Genomic DNA, 24,918 nt, shown 5'->3' with positions numbered 1-24,918 from the left:
TTTTTTTTTAAGTCTATTTATTGTTGAGAGAGAGAGAGAGAGAGAGCGAGCACTCATCAGTGATTAAAAATAATTGTGGGGGCACCTGGGTGGCTCAGTCGGTTAAGCATCTGACTCTTGACTCCAGCTCAGGTCATGATCTCAAGGTTCGTGAGTTCAAGCCCCACATCAAACTCCGTGCTGACAGTGTGCAGCCTGCTTGAGATTCACTCTCTCTCTCTCTCTCAAAAATAAATAAACTTAAAAAAGTCTTTGGGGGACATGCCTACCATGTCCTAGCTCTGCAGCCTTGGCCAGGGGACGTTGTCTCTCTGAGCTGCAGTCTCTTCATTTGCAAACCGGGAGTCACAATCAGGATTCAGACAATGCAAGTAAGGTATTCAGAGCATCATACAGCCACGGCTATTATTATTCAGTCTCCAAACTGACCGTCTGGTTTCCACAACTGCAGAGAGACCCAGTGCACCAAAAGAGGACCAGAGAGTGAGGTCTGGTTTTGCTACCTCAAAGTCAAGTCCGTTTCCCTTTGTCTCTCCCACGCGTTGGCCCCCTGCCATCCCCCCAATCTCTTTCCTGACATTGTCTATTTCAAGCACCTTATGATCCGGGGATGGGGATGAACAGCTGGGTAAAAAACAAAAACAAAAACAAAACCCAAAAAACCTGCCAATGACTGTTTTTATAGCTGCACAGTCCGTGGAGGGCATTCTGAAAGCATGGGCCAATATTTAAGATGGGGTGACCTGAGAGCAGTTGGAAGGCCCACTGCTCCCTCAGGTTTCTCTCCTGTGTTTGCATGTCACTGTGCCTTAAATGTCCACCATGAGTTTCACTTCTTTGGGATCAGGATATTCACAGGGGCCCTTGTTATGTTATGGCAATGTTCCCATAACGGACCTTGCATCCGAATCACGGGGTACTAGTGAATTATAGACGTCTGGGGCCCCATCCCCTGAAGACTCTGGCTCCTAACTTTGGGCTAGAATTTGGAAAGTGTCCTAGGTGGTTCTCGTGATCTTACAGGACTGGGAAACCCTGTCCTGGTGGGGACTGGTCAGTTCTGGAATCAGGATCTCCAGGTTTCTCCCTCGGCTTGTGCAGAACAACACAGCACGTAGACCCCGGCAAGCACCTCGTCTGTGACAAAGCTTAAATCTCTTCCTTCCTCAAAGGGGCTATATGTGAGGACAGAATCAGAGAAGAGACTCAAAAAAGCATAAAAAACTATTAAGACACATAAGGAACCATTTTCAGGGAGTATGGGAAAGAAGGTCAGGAAATGGAATGCTGGCTTGCTCTGGACGGTCTTCAAAATGAAGCTGAAGCACTTGACCTTGATCTAGCAGGTAGAAGAGGGGGTGTGATAAAGGGAGTATCTGAGGAAGATTAAGCTAATGGCATTAAACCTGGAGGACAGGAGGGGCGAGAGGCCGCAGGCAGGATGCCCTGACAGGGGTGATGAGGTAATACGGTGGCAAGAAACCAGGAAATAAATCATTTCTATGGTAGATAATGATTTGTGGTTCACCAACCTGTTCCCCCTCTTCCTGGGAACACAGCTAGATGATACTTGAGTTCTGGACTGTGGAAAGTGGGTGACAGTGACGTGGCCACTTGCGGTCAGGGACCACGCACACCTTCCAGGGGATCCTCCTCCTGCCGTCTCCCCCTGTGCTGGCAAACGTGGAGTCCAGACAGAGGAGCCGGCAGCCCTAGGGGGTGGCAGGACCAGAGTGGGAGGAACCCGAGTAGGGAAAACCATTCACTACACACTGCGCCGAGCTGTTAGGGCCCACGCTGACCAATAAGATACCTCTCACACTCCAACAGGGAAAAAACGCTGGCTTGCAAAAGTGACTCGTGTTTCTTACTGGTCCCTTGTAGTATCCTGCCAAACAGGTCAGCTCTCTGGTAGGCTCACTCAGTACCCAAACGAGGAGAGGTCTCGTAGCTTTGCCCACGTGGCTCCCCTGTGCCAGAGTCCTGTGGTCAAGCCCTGCCCAGAACTCTCTATCCGCACAGGAAAACTCTGAGGCAATGGTGATAAATCACCACAGGCGTGTGGCTCCTTTGGTTTCTCAGGCAGATTATAAAGACGCTGTGGATCCTAGGTTTTACGATAATGACTACAGGATGCCACAGCACCCAAATGTGAACAAACGAAGTGCCACCCACCTGCTGTAGCTCCCGGGCCTCTGTTCGCCGTCAGCACCGGGGAGCAGAGGCGTGTGGTTCAGAAGAGAGGAGCCTTGAGCTGAATCGAGAAAACTGGCTCTGTTGCCATGACAACCTCCCAAATTGGATTTTTAAGAGATAGTAACGGACGCCACGCCGAGGTTTTCCCTTCCTCTTCCTTCTAGGTAATGGGCTCCCAGTTGGACTCCATTCACTATAGGGCCTTCCCTCCCTCACCTTGGGCGCCATCTCTCCAGCCTGATGCTGTTGCTCTCCTCCCTTACCAGAGGATAATGATTAACGACGGTGGATAACCTCATCTTAAGGACCACAGAGGTTGTTACCCGGGGGTGGAGTGACCGGCACAAGGCCTGTGACACCGTGAAGACCGCCGGAGTTTTAAACACGTGTCCTCAGATGCGACAGGGCCAGGCAGGCCAGCTTCAGATGATTAAGCACTCCCCTCCCCACCAGCAGGTGGTTCCACAGGCAACGTTCTACGTTGTAAAAAAGCTCCAAATTGCTCTGCCTGCCATCAGCGGTGCCTCAACATCCGACCCTAACTTATGTTTCTGTCGCCTTCCTGCTTCTCTTCACATTCTCTTTGCCACAGCCACAGGGCACTCAGTTCTTCGGGGACACCCTGCTGTTTCCTGCCTCTGAGCCACGTTCCCATAGTTCCCTTCATCCTTCCTCTCTGCTCCTTCCTCACCTTTGCTGGCTTCTCTTGGGCCTCACTCCTCCCCCTCAGGTGGGCATTTCCTGAGCACAGTCCCTGTTTCTTTACTCCTTCACGCTCCTTCCTCCTCCTCTGGGGAACTTAGTCCTTCAGCTGCAGCTCTGAACAGAAATCCAAACCCACACCCCTCACCCTGGCCTTCCGGTCATTCTGAGTTCAGGCTTTCCAGCCCTCTGTTGGACATCTGCACTTGACTGACCTGCCATTGCCTCAAACAAAACCCTTCTAGCACTAGAAGATTATTCTCATTAGCAACCACTCCTGTCCTCGCCGCTCTATGGTAGACTCATAGGGTTTCGGGGCTAAAAAGAACTGTAAAACTCAAGCCCAATTAGTTTATCTGCACTCAGTCCATTTACAACAACTTAGACAATCATGAACAAGCCCATCAGTGGTGTCACCATCCCAAATATGGAAACCTGCGTCTCAGGAGGTGAATTTAGCAACCTAAAATGTTATACTGTGAATTTATCTGCTGAGAGGGGGTCAGAACAAATGACTTCTAAGAGGTTTCTCCAAGTCAGAAGTTCTACCACTTTATGATCTCGTATCCCATGTTACGGAAGAGGAAATTTGGCCTTAAAGACACTCACATACCTAATATGTGGCCAATCGGATTTGGAGTCCCGGGCTTCTTACTTTTGAGTTCATTCAACTGCCGACCACATCATGCGATACGGCATATGAGCCTTTCTAAGCAGGCACCGAATTAAAGTCCTATCCTGTGTAGAAACTTCTGGTGGCTTCCCACTTACTTATGATGGAGCAAAAAACACTTACCGGCCACTCACAACCCTTCCCACTGTTAGGTTTTTTCTACCTTATTTCCAACTGCACCCCTCCTCATAGGCCATTCTCTTCAGACAATCTTATATACCCCCTGGGCCCTAATATCCTCACCTCATTCTGTTGCTGGACCTGACCTGGTTGCCACTCCATGAATCCTAACCATTCTTCGAAGCACAACTCAGGTCCCACTCCCCCCAAATTATACCTGGAAACATTGTTCAGGACATGCTGGTCCCTATACCTGCACCCGTCATTTCATTTCCTGTCATTCATGAGGCACTGATGCTTGCTTGAAGTTTTACTCCTCAGCTGCAAGCTCATGGACTCCTAAGACCCTGTCTTCCTTGCTGTCCAGCAGCCCCTCTTGAGTTTCCATAGAGCCTGGCACAGAATAGGCAGCTTCATAAGCATGTTGGGTAACTAGTTGATTGGTTGGTTGGTTGACTGTTTTCAATCCCTTAACTCCAAAAGTTCTTTATCTCACAAATACCTCCTTCATGTCTACCTTTTAAAATTACTGGTCCCTCCCGGGGCGCCTGGATGACTCAGCTGGTTACGCATCCGACTTTGGCTCAGGCCATGATCTCACGGTTCATGGGTTCGAGCCCCGCTCTGGACTCTGTGCTGACCCCTCAGAGCCTGGAGCCTGCTTCGGATTCTGTGTCTCCCTCTCTCTCTGCCCCTCCCCCCCTTTCAAAAATAAACAAACTTAAATAAATAAATAAACAAACAAAATTACCGGTCACTCCAATGTCATAACACAATATTACAGACGATAAAAGCAAGTTATAAAAGAAAGGTCAAATGCATTCCTTTTCTCCCTTTCCCGGTTTATTTGTGCTCAATCCAGGGTGATGCACGCCAGTAAGAGTACTTGCCTCAGTCTCGTCCACCCTGCGAAACGCACGCTTCAAGTAGGGGCTGGACTTCACGTCGCCCTTTGGATGCCACTACTTGTACAGCTCTATTTACCCATGGTCTGGGCTAGTGGCTCTCAGTCTTTGATAAATCCCAGAATCACCCAGGGATAGCTTCATAAGGAGACAGATGCCTGGGCCTTACCGAAATCCTCCTAAATAGGGATTTCTGAAGAAAGGGCACGAGCAAGCCGGTGTATGTATAGAAGCTTTGCAGTGCCTTTCGCACACCCCCAAACCGAGCGCCATTGGCCCAGCTATTGTTCACCACGAGGGCTACAACACATGCAGTTCAAAGAATCTTCCCACGGAAGCAGAGCGAGAGGGTGCTGGTAGAAGTTAAAACTCCATTTCTTCTTCCCAGAAAAGATTCATTTAGTTTCTGACAACAGGCTCTCTATCTTATTTATCCTGAAAGAATTTCCCATCTCAGAACTAAGCTATTACTTCACTACATGTATGTGTTTCCAAAGTAGATTCTCCATCAGGGAGCTGGCAGACAGATTTCCCCGGTGGTTGGAGCTGACCCCTCAGAATGTAAGCAGAGTCAGGTCTAGGATGCCCTGGGTAGACAGAGAATCTTTTTATCACTGACCCACATCTTCAGGAAAGCCACGCTTACCCACTTTGCTCCTTCACGATTTCTAGTCCTCCAACCTTGATGACAAAGACCGATAAGGATGTCTCCTGGGTAATAATTTTTAAAAATACCAGATATTGAGAGTCTATCACGTCGTTTGTATTGTGCAGATAGATAATACACGTAGACATGCGTGTATATTTTCTAGAAGAGCAGTTATGGCTACTCAGAGCTGGAAGGTTGCTGGGGGGGGGGGGGGTCCTCCTGAAACCAAAGGTCAGAGACTCTAGAGCCTTCTTTCTCATCTAAGGGTTAAAGGTATAGGCATGTTCCCGGTGAGCCAAAGCCCAGTGACTGGAAAGAGAATGACGCCCCTAAAATAACATCCCCACAAGAGGCCTGTGATGCCCCCCCCCCCCCGCGTACCTCCTCCTCCCCCCCAAGGGTTTGATGCATCCTGACCCAGCCCCCAGGGCTAAGGTGGGAGTTCCCTTGGATGAGGGAGCAACTGATGGGGAGGAATCAACTTCCACTGAGCTCCAGAAGCCCAACCACTGGTGAGGGACCTGCACACACCCTGTGGCCAGGTCAACCACATAACTTCAGACAGCGGCCTCTGGGGACACAGAGCAGCACTTCACAGAGGCAATCAGATCCAGTGACGTTTGTACTCAGCTCCAGCAGCGAGGCAGAAGCAGGTAGGACTGAGTCTGTGGCTTCTCGGATACACCAGGGTAGAAGAGCTCACGGGCTTGGCTTCTCACCAAGGACGCTGTAGCAGAAGAAGCTACATTTTTGCCCCAATTCATGCACAGCTCATTCAATGCTCACCCCAACGCTACAAAATATGTATTACCATCATCAGTATTGCTCTGGTTAAAACAAAACAAAACAAAAACAACAACAAAAAACAAAACAAACAAAAAAACAACTGTGGCACGGGGAGCCACAACAGCCTGTCCTAGCCGGCATGGCATGGCTGGAGCCCACGGCCTGACCCCAAAGCCAGCCATTCCTCCAACACACCTCCTGCCGCCACCAACAGGGGCCCAGCACCTGGCAACTCAAAAGGAATCGAGATGAAAAGGTTTTTACCTGACTGTCAAAATTGATGGAGTCTTTGCCCCGTGGAGGGGCGGAGCTGGGGGGAAGGGAGGGGAGCGAGGCAACCTAGAAAAACAACGCAAGGCAAGCGGGCAGGGAGGCAGGAGCTGAATGGACTTCGCTTCTGCAGACCCACAGCCCTCACCCCCACCATCTGCCAGGGGGCCTGAGGCATCCGCCAGTTGACCTCTGACCCTAGCACTCCCATGGATGCGTTTCCAGAAAAGATGTACTCATGGACACAGCAGGGCAGGTGAATGTGTGCACTGGATTATTGACCTCAGACCCAAACCTGGAGTAGCGGAAAAGAAAAACAGCTGCTTAATAGGATGAAGGGGATGTCAAAACCTAATGATCCCCTGCTCAGGCAAGGTGCCCAAGGTGACCGGGCAGCCAGTGGGCCGCAGGGATCTGAGAGGGAATGTCACAACATGTGATCCTGTCTGTTCTGGAAGTCAGATGACTGTACTATGGGTTACCATGACTTGACTTGTGCTCTGCACCACTGTCAAGAGCCTTCTGGATCACTCAATAAATCAAACAACTAGTCATTTCCATCAGACAATCAGCAGGATGCCGTTTTATTTCCCCCACGCTGAACTGAGGCTTATTTGACTAGACCCCATGCACTGATTGTTCTGGAGTCCTGTGGAGAGGGCTTTATAGTCCGTCAGCATCTGTTAACCGAGCACAGATAGGGTGTGAGCTCTCTATCAACATCACTCCTGATCACGATGCCCTGAGGCTGTTACAAATTCTGGACATTAATCCGCACTTGTGAGGCCACCTATTTCAGAGTGACAAAAGCTGCCTGCAATCAAACTTGCCTCTGATCATGACTCAGTGACTCTGTACCAAAGCTGCACCCTGGACTCGCCTGGGGGTGGGGGTAAAAATAGTGCTGCTGGGTCCCACGCCCCTACAGAGACGTCCATGTAATTGACCAAGGGGTAGCCTGGCATAGGGAGTTTTTACAGCTTCCCAAACAATCTGAACATGTAGCCAAAGTTGAGAACCACCAGTCTCTATTGAAATTCACCGCCCTGGCACCAAGAGACATTTGTAGCAAATTGGTCTAACCACCTCAGTGGTTTTCTACTTTTGGGGGTCTAAGGATGAGACTAGGTGAGAAGGCATCAATGCAGATGGGAGGAATGTCTTGATCTAACCTACTCAGCACATCCTGTGTTTGTTTTCCCAGAACCACTTTCTGTTTTGCTTTTACTTCCTTGCTCTTTCTTCGTTCTATAAACCACACTCACTGCCACTGTCAATTTAACCTGCTGTCTTCCTTATGATCAAAGTCCAAGCTGTGTGTGATCTCATTTAGTCTTGAAATAGCCCTGCAAGTGAGGAAGCAGCCAAGCTTTTGTTCCTTAAGGCAAATCAGGGGCCTGCAGATCAGGAAAGGTTTTATCTGACATGGAATTCATATCATTATTTTACTTCTGTGTGTTTATAGCCCTTTTCATTTACGAAGTGCTTTCACTTACTTGCTCCTGTGGAGTCCTCACAGCAAGTCTGTGGTGAAAGTATTTTCATAACCAGAGTGGCCACACATCCTGATCTACCCCGAACAATTCTTGTCCTAGCCCAATTATTCATAGCACCCCCTTTCACTCTCCAACCAAGTGTCTTTGTCGGAACAATAAATGACATGATCACTTTATTTATGACCATCCTCTTGTTTTTAAAAGAGGTTACTAAGGCTCGTAGAAGTTAAGGAATTTGGAGGCTCCTGGGTGGCTTAGTTGGTTAAGCATCCGACTTTGGCTCAGGTCATAATCTCACGGTTCTTGGGTTCAAGCCCCGCATCGGGCTCTGTGCTGACAGCTCAGAGCCTGGAACCTGCTTCCAATTCTGTGTCTCACTCTCTCTCTGCCCACCACCCCCCGCTCCCGTCATGCTCTGTCTCTCTCAAGATAAATAAATAAACATTAAAAAAAAAAAAAAAGAAGTTAAGGAATTTGTTCAGTCATCAGCCAATTAAAAGTAAAACATGACTCGATCTCATGTCCTGTCTCTCCAAACCTCTGTCCCGCCCATGGGGATTATGAAACATTAGATCAGAGCTGATTTACTCAAAGCTTTCTTACTGTTGATGAAGAAATTAAAAGTGTGAGGGAGATAATCTCCTAAAAGTCGCTACTACAATGTTCTCTGCAAGGAGTACAGAGCAAGGAGAGCAGACTCCTTGGCTGCATTCTATGACCACATTAGAATGCATTAGTTAGGTATCAATGAATTGTCCTCTTGGATGGCCCTCAAGAGCTTAACTCAGCAAAACCAGGTACAAGGCCTAACAGGGGTATTTGGAAAAGAAAGAGAAATTCAGAGTCCAAACTGCTACATAGGAGGACTGGATCTGAATGTGACCAGGCGTGTTCAACCATAAAACAGGTGGAATCATCATTCTTACTTCCCTGGGTTGTTACACAGAAAGCAAACTGTGGCTCACTGAGTGTTCTCACAGCAGCTAAGTCTCACAAGGTCCCCGTGAGTCACTTTTTTTTCGTTCTCTTCATTTTTCACGCAAGGGAACCAAGGCTCATAAACAGGATGCTGGGGATCCAACAGGATAAGGTATTTGAATGTGCTTCATAAATCCTAAAATGCTACCGTTTATTATTATTATTATTATTATTATTATTATTATTATTAGCAGCAGCAGCAGTAATAGTTAACAGATGATAATCAGTTGATGTGGGCTAGAATCATGTGTCCTGGAAACTCCCTGGGTGACCCAGGTTTTGAATGACGCACCCAGTGGACAGGCCAGGTGGAGAGAAGGTCCCTTCCAGAAAGTTGTTGAAGATGACACATCGGATTCTGGGTGGGGTCCAGCCTGACTGAGAGGCTTCCTAGAAACCAACCGATCCTGCCTTGCTGGAAGGACCTCAGGCACCAGACACCCTCCACAAGAAGGCCTTTCTTCATGAGCATCACAGAGCTAAGAGAAATGTCAATTCTGTAAATTGATTCTGGAACTCAGGACATTGTTTCCCTAAAATAAAACCAATCATCACCTGGACAGGATCTTGATTTCACAATCATTTTTCAGCCTTTGCTGCTCCCTATAAATGATAACTACAAACCAGAATTGCAAAAAAGAAGGGGGAAAAAATCAAGAGCTAACCTCTGATTTTTTTTTTTTCTCCCATCAGTCCGGTTTTTGAGCTAATCATGAAGGCCTGCCTGGTTCTCATGGATTGCCTTCCTTTAGGGGCAAAACAAATAACAACACAGGCATTTTAGAATTCTTTTGGGGGCACTGAGGGCTGTGCAGTGAGCTTTTTGTATACGTGGAAAAAACCTTCAAAGCTGCCAACACGAAGTTCCCAAGGTGCAGGTAGAATTGGTCTCCGTGCCTAGTAGTGGGTCAAAGGGCTCCTCTGACTCTAAAGAGTCAATTTGTGTTTCAAATAGCTTTCAGGAACTTGACACTATGAAACTACCTGCTCCCAGGAAATCTGAGAAAGTCCTAGAATAGCTTTCTTCAGGGAGAGCAGCGAGCCTCCTGGCTTTGTTAAAGCTCTCCCTGTTCATTCCCTTCCCTAGGCCACAGGACTGGATGGTGAGGTTCAGGGCGCCCGCTCCTGGCCCTTGGTCCAACAGTGCCCAGCTCTGGAGAGGACACGACCTCTTTCGCTATCTGGGTCTGCCAAAGGACCTGGTAATCCTGCCCAGAGGGGACCCAGAAACCAAATGAGGGAGACAGGAGCCACATCTGAGGGGAGACAAACAGGTTCAGCAAAGCAAATGACAGGCATAATTTCTATGGATTATTTTGAAAAATAAACCCAAAGAAGGTAACACCTAGCCAAAAAATATTTAACAGACCTTTGTGGTACGCTAGGGCCAACTGGGGAGGACCACTTACCAAGTCGCAACCTGATGGAGGTTTGGGGATTGTTCAGTTCGATTTTAGGCATCAAAAGATACCAACGACCAAAGGGTTGCTATCAAGGTTTATGCAGATCTTATCCTTTTGTGGTGAAAATCTCTCATCAGCTTGGAGATAAGGGCAATTTGCTCAAAACAACATCTTTCCCATCGCAGATATATAGGTCTTTTCAATTCAGCCAGGAGACTCCTAAAAAAGGCACCAAGGAACTCTCCTCTCCTCAGTCACCTGTGCCTTTGCTGGGAAACTTTGCATTTGAAGGCTATTCCCACCCCCCCCCACCCCCCACCCCCCCCGTGGCTCTCACGCCGCCAGCGGACTCCCCTCCCCCCAAGCCTGGCGACTCTCCCCGCACCGCCCAGGAGGCCGCTCTCCGGCCGCCTCAGGTTTCCCGGCTTCTGCGGTGAGCCCGCCACAGCGAGGACTGATCAAATGTTTCTTTCTTACACCGCACCACCCGCGGACCGGGAAACGCCGCCTCCTCCGCCTCCAAGCTTTGCCTCCTACAGGTTGCAAATGAAATACAGCCGTTTGGAGGGTAGATTGTTTCTGCCCAGGGAGCGAGGCGACTGAAGTCAGTTTGTGCACTGTGCCCCTCCATCCCAGCCTGCCCCAAGTTGACCGGGGTTTTTTTTGTAGTTGTTGTTGGTTTTCTTTGTTTGTTTGTTTGCCAAACCTTGGCATTTCCTGATACTCCCCTGCAGAACCATGATTATGATAATAATAGTAATGTTGGCCAATGGAGTGTTTGTTTTCTGCTTTGCAAGTCACAAAGCAAGAAACACCTTTGTTTCCTTTGCTTTTTTTTTTTTTAGTAGCTCTCAGCAAAAGAGAGAAAAGACATTTGAAGAGATGTTATTTTTATTTTGCCAAAGATAATTGTCCGGATCGGCAATGTTTCCTTTTCTTCCCTTCCCTCTCTTAGCTCTCTCTCCCACCCAATTTTAGAGGCACGCTCACGGCTCCAGGCAGGTTCCGGCCACCTCCTTATACCTTGAGATGCCCCCTTAAGGACTAGCCAGAATCGCACCGGGCAGGGACCTGTAGCGGCGACCCGCCTGCTCTACAGCGGATCTGACAAACGGCCGGCCAACTCTCCAAGAAGACAGCCATCTGCAAGATTGCACCTGACTCCACAGCGGCCGGGAGCCCCGAAGCGAGGCTCTGGCTTGCAGGAAGGCCACCCAAGGGATCGCTGGGGCTGGGCTGCCCTCCCTGGGGAGGGTCCAGCGTCCCAGCTCTTTCCGCGCCCAGGCACGTGAGCCCGCGCAGCCGGGAGCCCGACTGCAGGCGCGACAGATGCGGCGGGCGCAGGGACGCCGACCTACCTTCACGAAGAGTTCGATCTCGGGGTCCCTGTCGTCCCCGTTAGCTGTCGCCGAGTCCGTCATGCCGTCGGCGCCCGGGGCCAGCGTCCCGGGCCGGGGAGGCGCCACCTCTGCGGCGCCTGAGCCAGCGCTCTGCGCTCCTGCTCCTGCTCTGCGGGGCCCTCCTTGAGAGCGGCGCTTATTATTATTATTATTATTATTATTATTATCGGATCTGTTTCTCAAGCCGGGAACCGCAGTGTCTAAGAGATCAAATGTCCCGAGAGATCACATGCAAAGGAGGAGAGGGGAAAGGTGGGTTTAGGGATGGCAGCAGGTCCCCGGAGCAACAAGTGCCGGGCTGCAGAGAGGTGTCACAGGATCCGCTCCAGTCAGCGATCCCCGCGTCGCCGCCAACGCGCCCAAAATAGCCGGAGGCCGCGGGGCGGGGTCAGCCCGGGCGGGGCTGGGCGGGAGGGGCGCCCGGCGAGCGCGGCCTCTGCCCTGGCCCCGGCCCCCGCCCCCTGCCCCGCCGCCCCGGCCCCGCCGGACCGGAGGCAGCCGCGGCCGAGCCGGGCTGGCACCGCCTACGAGGCCCCGGGGACCTCACGGGAAAGGTAAAGGGAGGGAGAGGGAGTCCAAGCGAACGGGAAAAGAGAGGGGAGAAAAGATGGCTTTAAGTCTTATGTGTCATTAACGATGCTTTAGCTCCTCCAAGTTACTCTACTATTGGCGTTACCCACTGGGAAAGCCCCTTCCTGCCTTAGCCGTGCTCAGAGTGGGGAGGAGCTGTGGGGAGGGGGCAAGGAAAGAAAGGACCCCTATGAGGAGCCATCCTAGAGCTGGGCAAATGGGGTAGGACATGGGGTGGGGGTGGGCAGGGCTCGCGTCTAAGGTAGAGGGGTGAGCCAACCTGGTCAGGGGCAGCCGGAGCCGAGCACCCGCGTCTGGCTGATCTTCTAGGCTTACTTTTTCTTCCACTTTCTTTTCTTGTCTCTTCTTTTCATTCCTTTCTTTCCTAGTCAAATTCCGTTCTCTGTTTTGTAGTGAAGTATGATGCACATATGGAAAAATGCACGTATCACAAATGTCCAGTTCAATGAACTGAACTCACCCATGGAACGCCAGATGAAGAATTAAAATACTAACTACACCCCCAGAAGCTCCTTTTGGTCTCTCTTCTCTTCCTTTCCTCCCCCTCCACCCCTCTCTTCCACCAGAGTAAACATTATCTTGACGTGTAACAGCACTTGTCTGGAATCTTACAGTAAATACAGTATATATACTCTTGATGTTTGGCATCTTTTGCACACCATTACATTTGTGACATTCATCCATTCTGTTGTGTGTAGTTGTAAATCGTTCATTTTCATTGCCACAACTTAACATCCGTATTTTTGGTTGATGGACATTTGCATGGTTTCCAGTTAATGACTACCGTAGATACTGCTGCTATGAACATTCTATCAAACATTCTTTGGTGATAACATGGACACTTTTCTGTTGGGTATATCCTTAGGAGTGGAATTTATAAGTTATAGCGTACAAGAATGTTCTTGAATAGACACTGCCAAAGGGGTTGTACCAATGTACGTTCCCACCTTTCATTTTTTTAAAAAATAGGTACAAAATCTTTTGCATCTGAAATCTGGTCAACTTTCATTTGTTTTCTCTGCCTTCTCTCTAGCTAATCCTGTTGTTGCTCTCTCTTGCCTTGCTCACAAATAATGCATTTATTTCACAGCTTTGTAAGAAAACAAAGTAATCCCTTAATAATAAAAATAACTAATAATACTTATTACGTACCAGACAAAAAAAAGCACTGGAGATCTTAACTTGTTTCATCTTTACAGTTAGTGTTATTATCCCAGTGTTCCAGAGGGGGAAACAGGTTTAAAGTATTTAAGTAACTTGCCTCTAGTCATTCAACTAGAAAATGGCAGATTTGAACGCAGAAAGACTGAGCTTCTGCTCCCAACTACTCTACTAACTGCCTCTCTCAAATTTAGTGCATGCTGGGTAAGTCATTCTGAAGAAACAAAGACACTGTCCTGGTCTGAATGGAGATTAAGTTCCATTTCAGGATAATAGTCACATGGAAGGAAGACTAAGGCTGTCACATGAATTGGGCTCCATAAATCAGCATGTAGACAGATTATTCACCACAGTGGGAGTGGGTAGACAGAAAGGCCTCATAAAGCAGAAGGCACTCCGCTGAATCTTCCTGAATGGTCAGGCGTCTGACAGGCAGAGAAGATGGCAGGGTACCCTGACCACCCTTTACGGCAGGCCGTTTCCCCATAAACCGCAAGTACAAATGTTCCTTTTCACTGAAGAAGTCGCCAAGCCCAACTTGCAAGCCCTCACAATACACTACAGCTTAATCAAGGTGAGGTCTAATTGCTCTCCTCCTCCTTGGTTTCAGGCTTACATCACCAAAGCCTTTAGAGAAACAGTCACCTTCACAGCTTGTACATTCTGAGCCAATGACTGCATACCTTCACTGCATGCTGCACAGACTCATCACTTCCTGCTCTGGACTGCAGACAATATTTGCAATAGCGATGTGGCAGAGGTAAATAAAAGTATATGCGTGAAATGCCCTTGAGGGTTTTTTTTTTCTTTAGATGAAAAATGCTTTACACGTGTGATCATGTTCTTGGCTATGATCTAAACAATGTATGGTATGACCTCCACTTTCCTTACTTCCAACCTAGCAGAGTTGGCTTCTATTTTGTTTTCTCTAAACATCTACTGGTTACTCCTTATTGGAAATGAACCAGTTCCCTTTTAATCTCTAGATAATACCTTCCATTTGGACATCCCTACAGACAACTGCTGGTTTTGATATTCTAAATCTTCATGTTGCCACACACACACACACACACACACACACACACACAAGTCCGCATTGGTGATGAAGTACTTTTGTGCCTTTTTCTAGTTTTTAAGTCTACATTCTGCTTTCATTCAAGATAAAAAAAATATTTGTTTTGTACCCTTTAATGTCAAATCATAATTGGTTAGAGTCTATTCCAGCTTTGTCCAGAGAAAAACACTTCCTTGATCATACACTACTTCTGATAATCATAGTTTCACACAGTTAGTGAAAGCTTGGGGTAACTATTTACCAGGAAAGCACTTCAAAGACATATTTAATGCTCACTTTGGTGCACATATACTAAAATTGGAACAGTACAGAGAAAATTAGCATGGCCCCAATGCAAGGCTAACATGTAAATCTGTGTAACATCCATACATTTGTATGATTGTTGAAAGCAAAAATTATCATATGTCTTACGGGGTTTTAAATATATTCAGACTCAAATGATATGGCATAAAGGTGAAGGTAAAGGGATTTATATAGTGGTAAGGTTTCTTCAAGTGGCAAACTATGACCTCTAAGCAGACTGAGAAAAGTTAGGTATGTATGTCATAACCACTCCTAAAGCAACAACTATAAAAGTTGTATAAAGAAATGTAGTGAAAAGCCAAGAGGTAAATCAAAATGTAATGGGAAGAAATTTTCAAATAATCTCATAGGCTTGATGGGGGGACAAAGAGAACAAACATAAAACTTACTATTAGATGGCACACCTAAATCCAACCATATGAATATTTACACTAAATAAAAATGATCTAAACACATCAATTAAAAGCTGGAGATTGTTGGATTGGATTTTAAAAGATACTCAGCTCTACAATGTTACAGAATCTCACTTCAAGCATAATGATACAGATAATTATAAGGAAAAGGATGGAAAAAAATACCATGCAAACACTAATCAAAAGAAGGTTAGTGGTTATATTCATATCTGACAAAATAGACCCCAGAACAAGGAAATTATCAGCGATAAAGTTGGATATTACACAATGATGAATGATTCAACCCATCAAGAAGATATAACAACTCTAAGTGTATACATACCTAATAAAAAACTTTCAAAATACGTGAAGCAAAGCTGACAGAACTGAAGGAAGAAACAAATACACGAATATGGTTGGAGACTACAAAATTTTTTCTTAGTAATTGATAGCACAAATAGACAAAAAAAAAAAAAAATCACTAAGAATATAGAAGACTGAAACAGTACTACAACCAATTTGGCCAAATGAACTTTTATAGAATATCCCATCTAAATAACAACAGAACCCACAGTGTTTTCAAGTACGCATGGAATAGTCACCAAAATAAACCATATTCTGTATCACAAAACAAACATTATATGTAAAAGAATGAAACAATACAAATATATTCTCTGACTATAATAGAACCAATTACATCAATAAAAAATGTTTCTGGAAAACCTCTAAATATTGGGAAATAAAGCAATTCACTTTCAGAAATTCATTGGTTAATAAAGAAGCCTGAAGGATAATTATAAAATATTTTGATCCCAGTGTAAAGGAAGGTACAATGTATCAAAATTTGTGGGATGTAGCTAAAGCAGTTCCTAGAAAGAAGTTTATACTTGAAATGCTCATTTAGGAAGGGAATAAAGGTCTCAAATCTAAGCGTGTACCTTAAGAAACCAGCTAACCCTAAAGCAACAAGGAATAAAATAAATATAAGAAAAAAAAATGAAATTGAAACAAGATAAAACAATGGAGAAAATCAGTGAAACCAGAAGCTAGTTCTTGTAAAAGATCAATAGAATTAATAAATTTGTCTCTGGGTTTGCCAAGAGAAAAAGAGAGAAGATGTATTTTATCAGTATCAGGTGTGAAAGACAGATAGCAATGCAAACTTCACAATCAGGAGAAGGTAATAAAGGAACAATATAGGCAACTTTTTGCATATAAATCAGATACTTAAATGAAAAGAACCAAATCTTAAAAGACACAAAACTCATTCAAGAAGTAGGCGATAACCCTAAACCATAAGAAACTCTTAAATACAGAGAACAAACTAAGGATTGGTGGGGAAGGGAGGGGAAAATGGGTGATGGGCATTGAGGAGGGCACTTGTTGGGATGAGCCCTGGACATTGTATGTAAGTCATGAATCATGGGAATCTACTCTCGAAGCCAAGAGCACACCGTATACTCTGTATGTTAGCTAACTTGACAATAAATTATATTTAAAAAGAATAATAAAAATAAATAAAAAACATTGTAATTAAAAAAAGGAGATAACCTGAATAGTCCCATATACAGTAAAGATATTGAATTCATAGTTGAAAATCTTCCCAAAAAACCCCTACGAAAACTCAAAAAACTCCCAAGCCCAGATGTCTTTATTAATGGATTCAACCAAACCTTTAAGGAAGAAATCATAGCGATTCTTTTTTTTTTTTTTAATGTTTATTTATTTTTGAGAGAGACAGAGACAGAATGCGAGTGGGTTAGGGGCAGAGAGACAGGGAGACAGAATCCGAAGCAGGCTCCAGGCTCTGAGCTGTCAGCACAGAGCCTGACAAGGGGCTTGAACTCACGAGCTGTGAGATCATGACCTGAGCTGAAGTCAGACGCTCAACTGACTGAGTCACCCAGGCGCCCTGAAATCATAGCAATTCTACACAATCTTTTCCAGAAGTAAGAAAAAGGAGGAAATAAAAAACTTGTATCCAGAATTTGTAAAGAATTTTCACAACTCAAAGATAAGAAAACAAACAACCCAATTAAAAATTGGCAAAAAGAGGGGCACCTGGGTGGCTTAGTGGGTTAAGTGTCCGACCTCAGCTCAGGTCATGATCCTGCTTAGGGCTCTCTGCTGTCAGCACAGAGCCGGCATCAGATCCTATGTCCCCCTCTGTCTACCCCTCCCCCACTTACATTCTCGCACTCTCAAAAATAAATAAACATTAAAAAAAAGTTGTTTTTCTTTGGCAAAAAGAATCTGAACAGACATATCCCCAGAGAAGACATGCCAATGGCAAATCAGCACATGAAAAGATGATAAATGTCATGATTCAGCAGAGAAATAGAAATAAATACAATGATACCACAGTATACCTATCAGCATGGTAAAAATATATACCCGTGATAACCTCATGTGGTAGCAAGGATACAGAGCAACTGGAATTCTTGTACATTGTCAGTGAGAAGGCAGAATTGTACAGTCATTCTGACAAAACACTTTGGCAATTCTGTGTAAAGTCAAATATATGTTAACCATAAGACGCACTCGTCATCTCCTGGATATCATCCTAGAGAGATGAAAACTTCGGTTATCACAAAAGCCTGTACATGAATGTGCATAGCAGAATTCATGATTGGGGCAAACTGGAGACAACCTAAATGCCCCTCAATAGCTAAATGAATAAAAAAAAAACATTGTGGTACATCCATACAATGATATACCACTTAGCCATTAAAAAGAATGAATACCTCCAAAACACGGATGAATTTCAGCTGTATGTACCAAGTCAGAGAAGCCAGTCTCAAAAGATTGCATACTGAACGGTCCCATTTATATGACATTCTGGGAAGGCAACATTATAGTGATGGAGAGCAAATCAATGGCTGACAGGATTGCAGAGGGGTGGGGGACTACCAAAGGGTAGCACAAGGGAATATTTTCAGGTGATGGGACTATTCTGTATCCTGTCCGTGGTGGTGGTTATAGATGTTTCTGCATGCATGAAAACATACAGAGCTCTAAACCAAAAAAGAGAATTTTCTGTAGGTAAATTTTTAAATGATCAAGATTCTTTTTTTTTTTTATGTTTTTATTTATTTTTGACAGAGAGAGAGAGAGAGAGAGAGAGAGAGAGAGAGAGCGAGCATGAGCAGGGGAGGGGCAGAGAGGGGGAGACACAGAATCTGAAGCAGGCTCCAGGCTCCGAGCTGTCGGCACAGAGCCAGATGCGGGACTCGAATTCACGGACTGTGAGATCATGACCTGAGCCAAAGTAGGACGCTCAACCGACTGAGCCACCCAGCTGCCCCTAAATGATCAAGATTCTTAAAACCTGCAGAAAAGGTAAAACCACTAGATTTTATTTTTACATCCCCTTTCCACGCATTCTTTGCTTCAAATCCTTAGTCTCAGATCTCATCTTACCATTGACTTCAGATCTATAAAACGGCTCTCTGTTCCATGAGACCTGGTGCTCCTAAGTATAGTCATTCAGTAAAATAGAAAGAACTTTCATTGAAATAAAAATGAAACAACAAAATAAGCATATTTAGACTGAGAGCGAGTGTGTGTATGTGGTAAAAGGACATTCAGTATGAAATAATGATGATCCTTTTGGGAAGATTTGGTAGAAATGTTCACCTTGCCCAGTGCCACAGTAGAAGAACGTCAGTAGATACAAGCTCCAACTTTTACGTACCTAATGATATTCGCTCGAACCCACTCAGTCTGCCCAGGGTAGCAGCTACTTCTATGAGAATTAGATTGTTCCACTCTTACGTTCTTCACGGAGAATCTCTCAGACGCTTGAGGTTCAAGCTGAGGGGACAAGTAGGTTTTGATGGCAGCTGCAGGAGCATCAATTACATTGTGTCTCTGTGAGAGGACCAGGTGGGTGTAGACAAGAGGAGGTGAGTCCTGGAGGAGTTACAATCCCATGAAGTCACTGGTTGGGCTGTGAGGGGGATTAGGGTGGGTTGCTAGTTCTATCTATCCCTTTATAAACTAATGTGCTCTTGGGCGTGCCTAACATTACCAGTAATCTTTGTCCCCACCGCAGTCGGCCTACAGACTCCCGGGGAGAGCCTGGGAGTGGGCTGGACTGAAGCCAGGGGTCCTTGTCAACAACCTTCACTCATCCCACTGATTCATGCATTACTCATTCTCTCCACCAGGGTTTTGGGGAGCACTGCTCATATGCTTTCTAGAACCCTCTAAGAAGACGCATTGTGCACATCACCTCCTGATGATAAGCAGTCTTTGCTCCTGCATTATTCCTTCATGGATTGAGTCAGGACTTTTCCACAAAAGTAAAGTCCCCTTGAGGACAGGAATGCAGTTTTATGTCTCTTTTGCATGACCCTCAGAACATAACAGTTCCTTGCTATACACTTTTAAACAAACAAAAACCACTTATCAAACAAACTGTTGATAATTCAAATACAAGTGTACATGCTCAAGAAAATAGTTGTTGGTGGAATGAATTAATGAATAACTGGAACTTTCTTTCACAGCCTCCTCCTCCACTAGAGATTCTGCCCTTACTTATATTAACTCAAAGGCTAACATCACTAAAATGGACATTACAGTGTGGGGGGTTTGTAAAGATTCTAATTTTGAAGTAAAACATGGAAAAGAGTTTGTAATAATAATAATAATAATAATAATAATAGTCAATATTTATCAAGGGCCCACCATGTGCCTGAAGCTCTGAATCTCTTATGAGCTCTCTTCATCTCTATAAATAACCCTGTGAGACAGGTGCTATCAGTCCCATTTCACAAATGAGGAAGCAAAGACTTAAAAAGATTAAGTAACTTGTCCAAGATCACACAGATAATAATAAACAACACAGCTGGTATTCTGACCCGGGTCTCTCCATTGTGAAAGCCCATTTTATTAACCAGCATGCTTTACTGTATGTGAGAAGCAGGATGGATTTGGAGGAGGTTGGGATGATGTTAGAGACTTAGAAATTGCTTCCTGAATTGCAGTCAGTGAATAACTGGTTTTGGATAAGAAATGGCTAGATTTGGGGATTCTAGAATCCCTCTTCACTCTGCTTAACCTAAGAGACACCAGAGACAAGCTGAAAAAAGAGGCAGGGACCAAAATGTGGTTCATGAAAAATAAAAAAATACGGAACCCCTAGAGAAAGGAAAGCTGTGGGAGACAAGAGGCCAGGGAAAAGTGATCTGAGGTCATGTTCTGTTGCATCACCATGAATTTTTGGCAAGATTTATTGCTCTGGTAATTGTCTCACTTAATGGCAAAGTTCATACTTTAGTCACAGCAAGATCACATTAAAATACAACTATTACATAAATATATTTTTAAAAACCTTGGGCCAGATCCAAGATAAATACATAATTCAAAATACATAATTAATAATAATTCAAATACATCATTTGTAACAAAATCCCCAAAATATGTTGACCCATATTACTTTTATACACACAGCTAATTTTCTTTTGGCCAAGAAGCCTATCTTGACAATTGATGAGAGATCAAAAAAGGGCATGGTGTTAAAGAGGACCCAGGCTGGAGAGAAGCAAGGTAAGGAATCTTGTGGTGTGGAAGTCAGCTTGTCCATGGGTGGGAGCAGAATGAATTGAGGGAAGTGGGAAAATGCCCATGACCAAGCAGATTAGAATTCTGAAAGGAAAAGTGAAGAGTTGTTATAATGATTGACAACTAGAATCCATTTGCCCTTTTGTTAAAGGAACCCCGAATTTTCTTTGGAATCTGCACCTGCTCCATTCACAGCCCATTAGGTTCAAGCGGAGCTTCCTGATTGGGCAGGTAACTTGGATTGGCCAATGGGAGCATTGACTCCCTGTGAGCACTATGATTCGTCCAAAATGGACACATGATCAACTTGGGGCCAATTTTCTGTTTTTAAAATGGTAAAAAAAAAAAAAAAAAAGGTCTTCTAATAGACTTGCAAAGCAAGCTACTTAGTGTTGCATTCATGACATTTTAATTTACAGTGTACTTTGTGAAGAATCATGTTTTAAAACTGTAATTATGTTCTCTAGTTAAGAGAACATAGTTAACTAGTTAACTAGCAAAGCTACTTAAGGCTGTTTCTTTGTCACTCTTAGAAGACGTTATATGAATCCTCATTACGACATAATAAAAACAGCTCAGACTTTGCTCAGATTTGGGGCTTTGGTCAGAAATGTGCCTAAGAGTCAGTCTTTCCTTCTGTTGGACTTACGGAGAAACTAAGATATGGTCCTGGAGCTGCCTGTGTATCTAGCCACTGCTAAGACAGTATAATTGAGAGTAAAGCCAACAGAGAGAAAACGAGGGCCAAAAGCTGGAGAAAGGAAACCCAAGTTCTGATGTCTTGTTTGAGTGACTAGATGAGTGACTTGTTGAGTGACTAGTGGTCCACATGATAGAAAAAAGATTTCAGGGCTCTTGTAAGGTGGATAGGAGTCAACAGCACAGTGATGCCTTTTTAAAATGGAGGCTGCATCCTAAGATGAATAAGTCATAGTTTTAAAGTTCCAGACCCTCTATATAGGCACTTTTAGTCTTTCCAGGCTTGTAAGCCAAAATACAAAATGAAAGTGAAAATATGTCCAGAAATTGGCAGAGTTGCAGAGAAGCTCCGTGTGTCAATTTAAAACAATAAGATAAATGATACAATCATAAAATTATGACTCCATGCATCAATCTTATTTTTCAACAGAGAATGTCTTATATAGTGAAAAGAGCACAGGGCTTGGATCCAAAAGTTCCAAACTCAAGACTTGGCTTCTGTCACTTTCTAGCCTTATGCCTTGATGATCAACCCTCCCAAACCTCAATTTCTTTTATTTTGTTCTTTTTCCAAACCTCAATTTCTTTTTCTGTAAATGGAGGTAACTGTACCTTCCCTGAAGTTAATGTAAAGTTTAAATAATATTATTTATGAATACGTGTAATTCATGCAGCATATTGACTATCCCATAAAGAAAGAACAAAAGAGCTGCCTCTCCACAAATGCGTATAAGACAGCACTGTGTTTCAGAGGTAGTTTCTCACTTAATCCCTCACTCCAACCCTATTCACGAGGTAGCTACTATCATGGCTCCATTGGGCAGAAGAGAAAACTGATACACACAGATTAGTTAGTAAGCATAGCTAACCAGAAAACTCTAGAGCTGGGATTTTAATCCAGGTCTGACTCCCAAGTGTCTGCTTTTATGACCTCAATGAATGAGGACTATTTAGTATTATTTTATTATTAATGAATTAAATAAATGAATAAAAAGAAAGGGAGAGAGAGAGAGAGAGAGAGACAAAAGGCTCCAAGTGAAGGCTGATGGTCAGCTACTGGAACATTCAAATGACAAAATAAGAAATGCCCCCAGGTAAAGAATGGAATATATACCCTGTCGTCATTACTCTGACCACGCTGGATGGCCTCCCTCCTTTATCTGACTGTCTCCCTCTTCTAATGTCAGCTCTTCAAGCTACATAAGGAATTATTTCCAGAATGGCATAGAATATTTTTGAGAACCTTGCAAATTCCTTCTTGGAAATGGGTAGAATTGATCTAACCAAATTGTTTTTTTTTTAAAGTTTATTTATTTATTGGGTCGTGAGGGGAATATATATATACACACACACACACATATGTATGTATATATACACACATATATATGTATATATTCACACATATATATGTGTGTGTGTGTGTGTGTGTGTGTGTGTATATATATATATATATATGCAGAGAGAGAGAGAGAGAGAGAGAGAGAGAGAGAGAGAGAATCCCAAGCAGGCTCCACACTGTCAGCCAGCGTGGAGTTGGATGCAGGGCTCAAACTCAAAAACCGTAAGACCATGACCTGAGCCAAAATCAAGAGTTGGACACTCGGGGCGCCTGGGTGGCTCAGTCGGTTGAGTGCCCGACTTCAGCTCAGGTCATGATCTCTCAGTCTGTGAGTTCGAGCCCCGCTTCGGGCTCTGTGCTGACAGCTCAGAGTCTGGAGCTTGTTTCGGATTCTGTGTCTCCCTCTCTCTGACCCTCCCCTGTTCATGCTGTGTCTCTCCCTGTCTCAAAAATAAATAAAACGTTAAAAAAAATAAAAAAAAAAAAGAGTTGGACGCTTAACCAACTGAACCACTTAGACGTCCCACCAAATTGTTATTTTAAAAATAACCTATCCTAAAGGTAGGGGCAGTTATATATGTCCATTGCACCTCTAGAAGTCTAAAAACATATCTCTGTTTGAGTCTTTTTTTTTCTTTCCATTTATTTCCTTGTATACATATGTCTCCTTATTTTAGGATCTCAGAGAGACAGAATACAACATTTCTATGCCTTATTAGTTGGTCATAACTAGGCAGATACAGAAGAAATTTATCTCTGCAGCACTGTAACAAGTGGCTCTCTTTAATCTACATTCAGGTAAAAAGCTTTGATTCTATTTTTTGTCATATATTTTTCCCAACTGTGCAATCTTTTATGATCTCCCAGGAAGATTAGCCTTACTGCCGCAAAACTTGATGGACAGAAAATCAGAGGCTTGTCTAGAATTGTTTCAATTTCCTTCTCCTGGAGAGAAAGCAGAAAGCACTTCAAATATCTCATTTTGGCTAACTTCGGCCAAGCATACCTTGGTCGTGTTCTATGCCAGGCACTGTGCTCAGTGCTGGGGAATAAATGTGTGAGTGAGCCCTAGCCTCTGTTGCAAGGAGCTCACAGTGCCTACAACAGAGGGGTGCTCCTGCTCTTCGCCCCATTTCTAGCTGAAGAGGTGCAACGTGTTTGTAAAAACACAGAATTGAAATAAGCCTAACAGTATTGAGAAAAGATGCTCGTTGCCAAAATTTTCGTAACCAGAGTAGGAGATAGATGTACACTTGGGTCCACACCAGCTGCCTCCCAAATGAGTCCTCTCCCACCAAGTCAGCGATGGTCAGAGTTAATTCATCATTTCCACGTCATGTTTCTGTTGACCACCTGTTACACACCAAATACTCTTGGAGACACTGAGTGTATCTTGGGGAATAAAACACTTGTGGATAGCCCTCGCTTGGTGGGCCTTGAAATACAGGGTAGGAGATAGGACAAACATGTGAACAAATAAATAGATGCATACTTATAAAATGTGATAGATACTTTCTGGGAATCTGGGTTTCAATGCTAAAGAATCACAGTGGAAGATGAGGGAACCCCGCTTAGGCCATGCATGGGGAAAGCTTATCTAACGAAGTGACATTTAAGCCCAGACCTAAAAGATAAAAAGGGGCTGGTCATTTGAAGACAGAAGGGAAAAGAGAAGTGAACAGCATGTGTGAGGGGCCCTAAGGTAGGATAAAGTTTTTCATGCTTGAGAAACTAAAGATCTAGCTTGAATTCCTCCATGTATCCCTTTGGGGGTCCATGCCGTGGGGTCCCAGATTTACCTTTTCCTACATAATTATATTGACAAACTTTTGGAATATTAATACCCTCTTGGAGAAAATGTGCTCAGAGGCTTTCATTCAGTGAAAAAGTTATATCCTAAAGAAATAATGGTGGCACCACTGAATATACGCTGAGTTGGTAGCAAATCACGCTCTCTCTTGCTCTATAATGCTTCAGAATTTCTTTAGTTAAATACACTTTGGAAAGGGTTGCAATTCACACTTGTACAAAGACAGACATTAACCTAAGACTCCTTTGCAATATATGCTTTTCACTTCAATGTCCCTCACGCTTTGGTTTTGCTCACTGGCTGCATCTACGACAGGCAAAGACATTTGCAGGATGGCAAAACCCACTCCCAAAGGCTGAGGTTTTATCTAAGTCATTTTATGATAGAAGATTGCATTGAAATCCA

At 44.4% G+C, this 24,918-nt stretch overlaps 1 protein-coding gene, 2 long non-coding RNA genes and 1 other non-coding gene across 8 annotated transcripts in view; 3 read left to right on the top strand and 1 right to left on the bottom strand.

The window, feature by feature from the left end:
• Positions 1–24,918, bottom strand: part of CLIC5 (chloride intracellular channel 5) — a 159,802-nt gene that overhangs the window by 90,303 nt on the left and 44,581 nt on the right. The window contains exon 1 of one of the 4 annotated variants that reach the window (XM_027057628.2): positions 11,537–11,938. The exons of the other annotated variants lie outside the window; for them this stretch is intronic. Within the exon in view, the coding sequence (XP_026913429.1) occupies positions 11,537–11,599 (63 nt within the window). The 5' untranslated portion in view covers positions 11,600–11,938. Of the gene's footprint in view, positions 1–11,536; positions 11,939–24,918 lie in introns of those variants that run through there. 4 annotated transcript variants of the gene reach the window in all.
• On the top strand, positions 11,073–18,601 carry LOC128315626 (uncharacterized). Its single transcript, XR_008298577.1, has 3 exons — positions 11,073–12,132; positions 13,941–14,090; positions 18,219–18,601. It is a non-coding gene; the product is annotated as an uncharacterized LOC128315626 (long non-coding RNA).
• Positions 14,676–14,780, top strand: LOC113598953 (U6 spliceosomal RNA). Its single transcript, XR_003419719.1, has one exon. It is a non-coding gene; the product is annotated as a U6 spliceosomal RNA (small nuclear RNA).
• LOC106974004 (uncharacterized) overlaps positions 19,443–24,918 on the top strand; it is a 37,947-nt gene continuing 32,471 nt past the window's right edge. Inside the window, exon 1 of one of the 2 annotated variants that reach the window (XR_008298579.1) lies at positions 19,443–20,650. This is a non-coding gene — a long non-coding RNA (uncharacterized LOC106974004). The remainder of the gene's footprint in view (positions 20,651–24,918) is intronic. The other variant, XR_008298578.1, reaches the window with a different exon arrangement.

The sequence above is a fragment of the Acinonyx jubatus genome, chromosome B2 (assembly GCF_027475565.1).
Source record: "Acinonyx jubatus isolate Ajub_Pintada_27869175 chromosome B2, VMU_Ajub_asm_v1.0, whole genome shotgun sequence".
NCBI classification, from domain to species: Eukaryota; Metazoa; Chordata; class Mammalia; order Carnivora; family Felidae; genus Acinonyx; species Acinonyx jubatus.
Note: the sequence above shows the minus strand (reverse complement) of the source record. Positions and strands in the feature narration are given on the sequence as shown.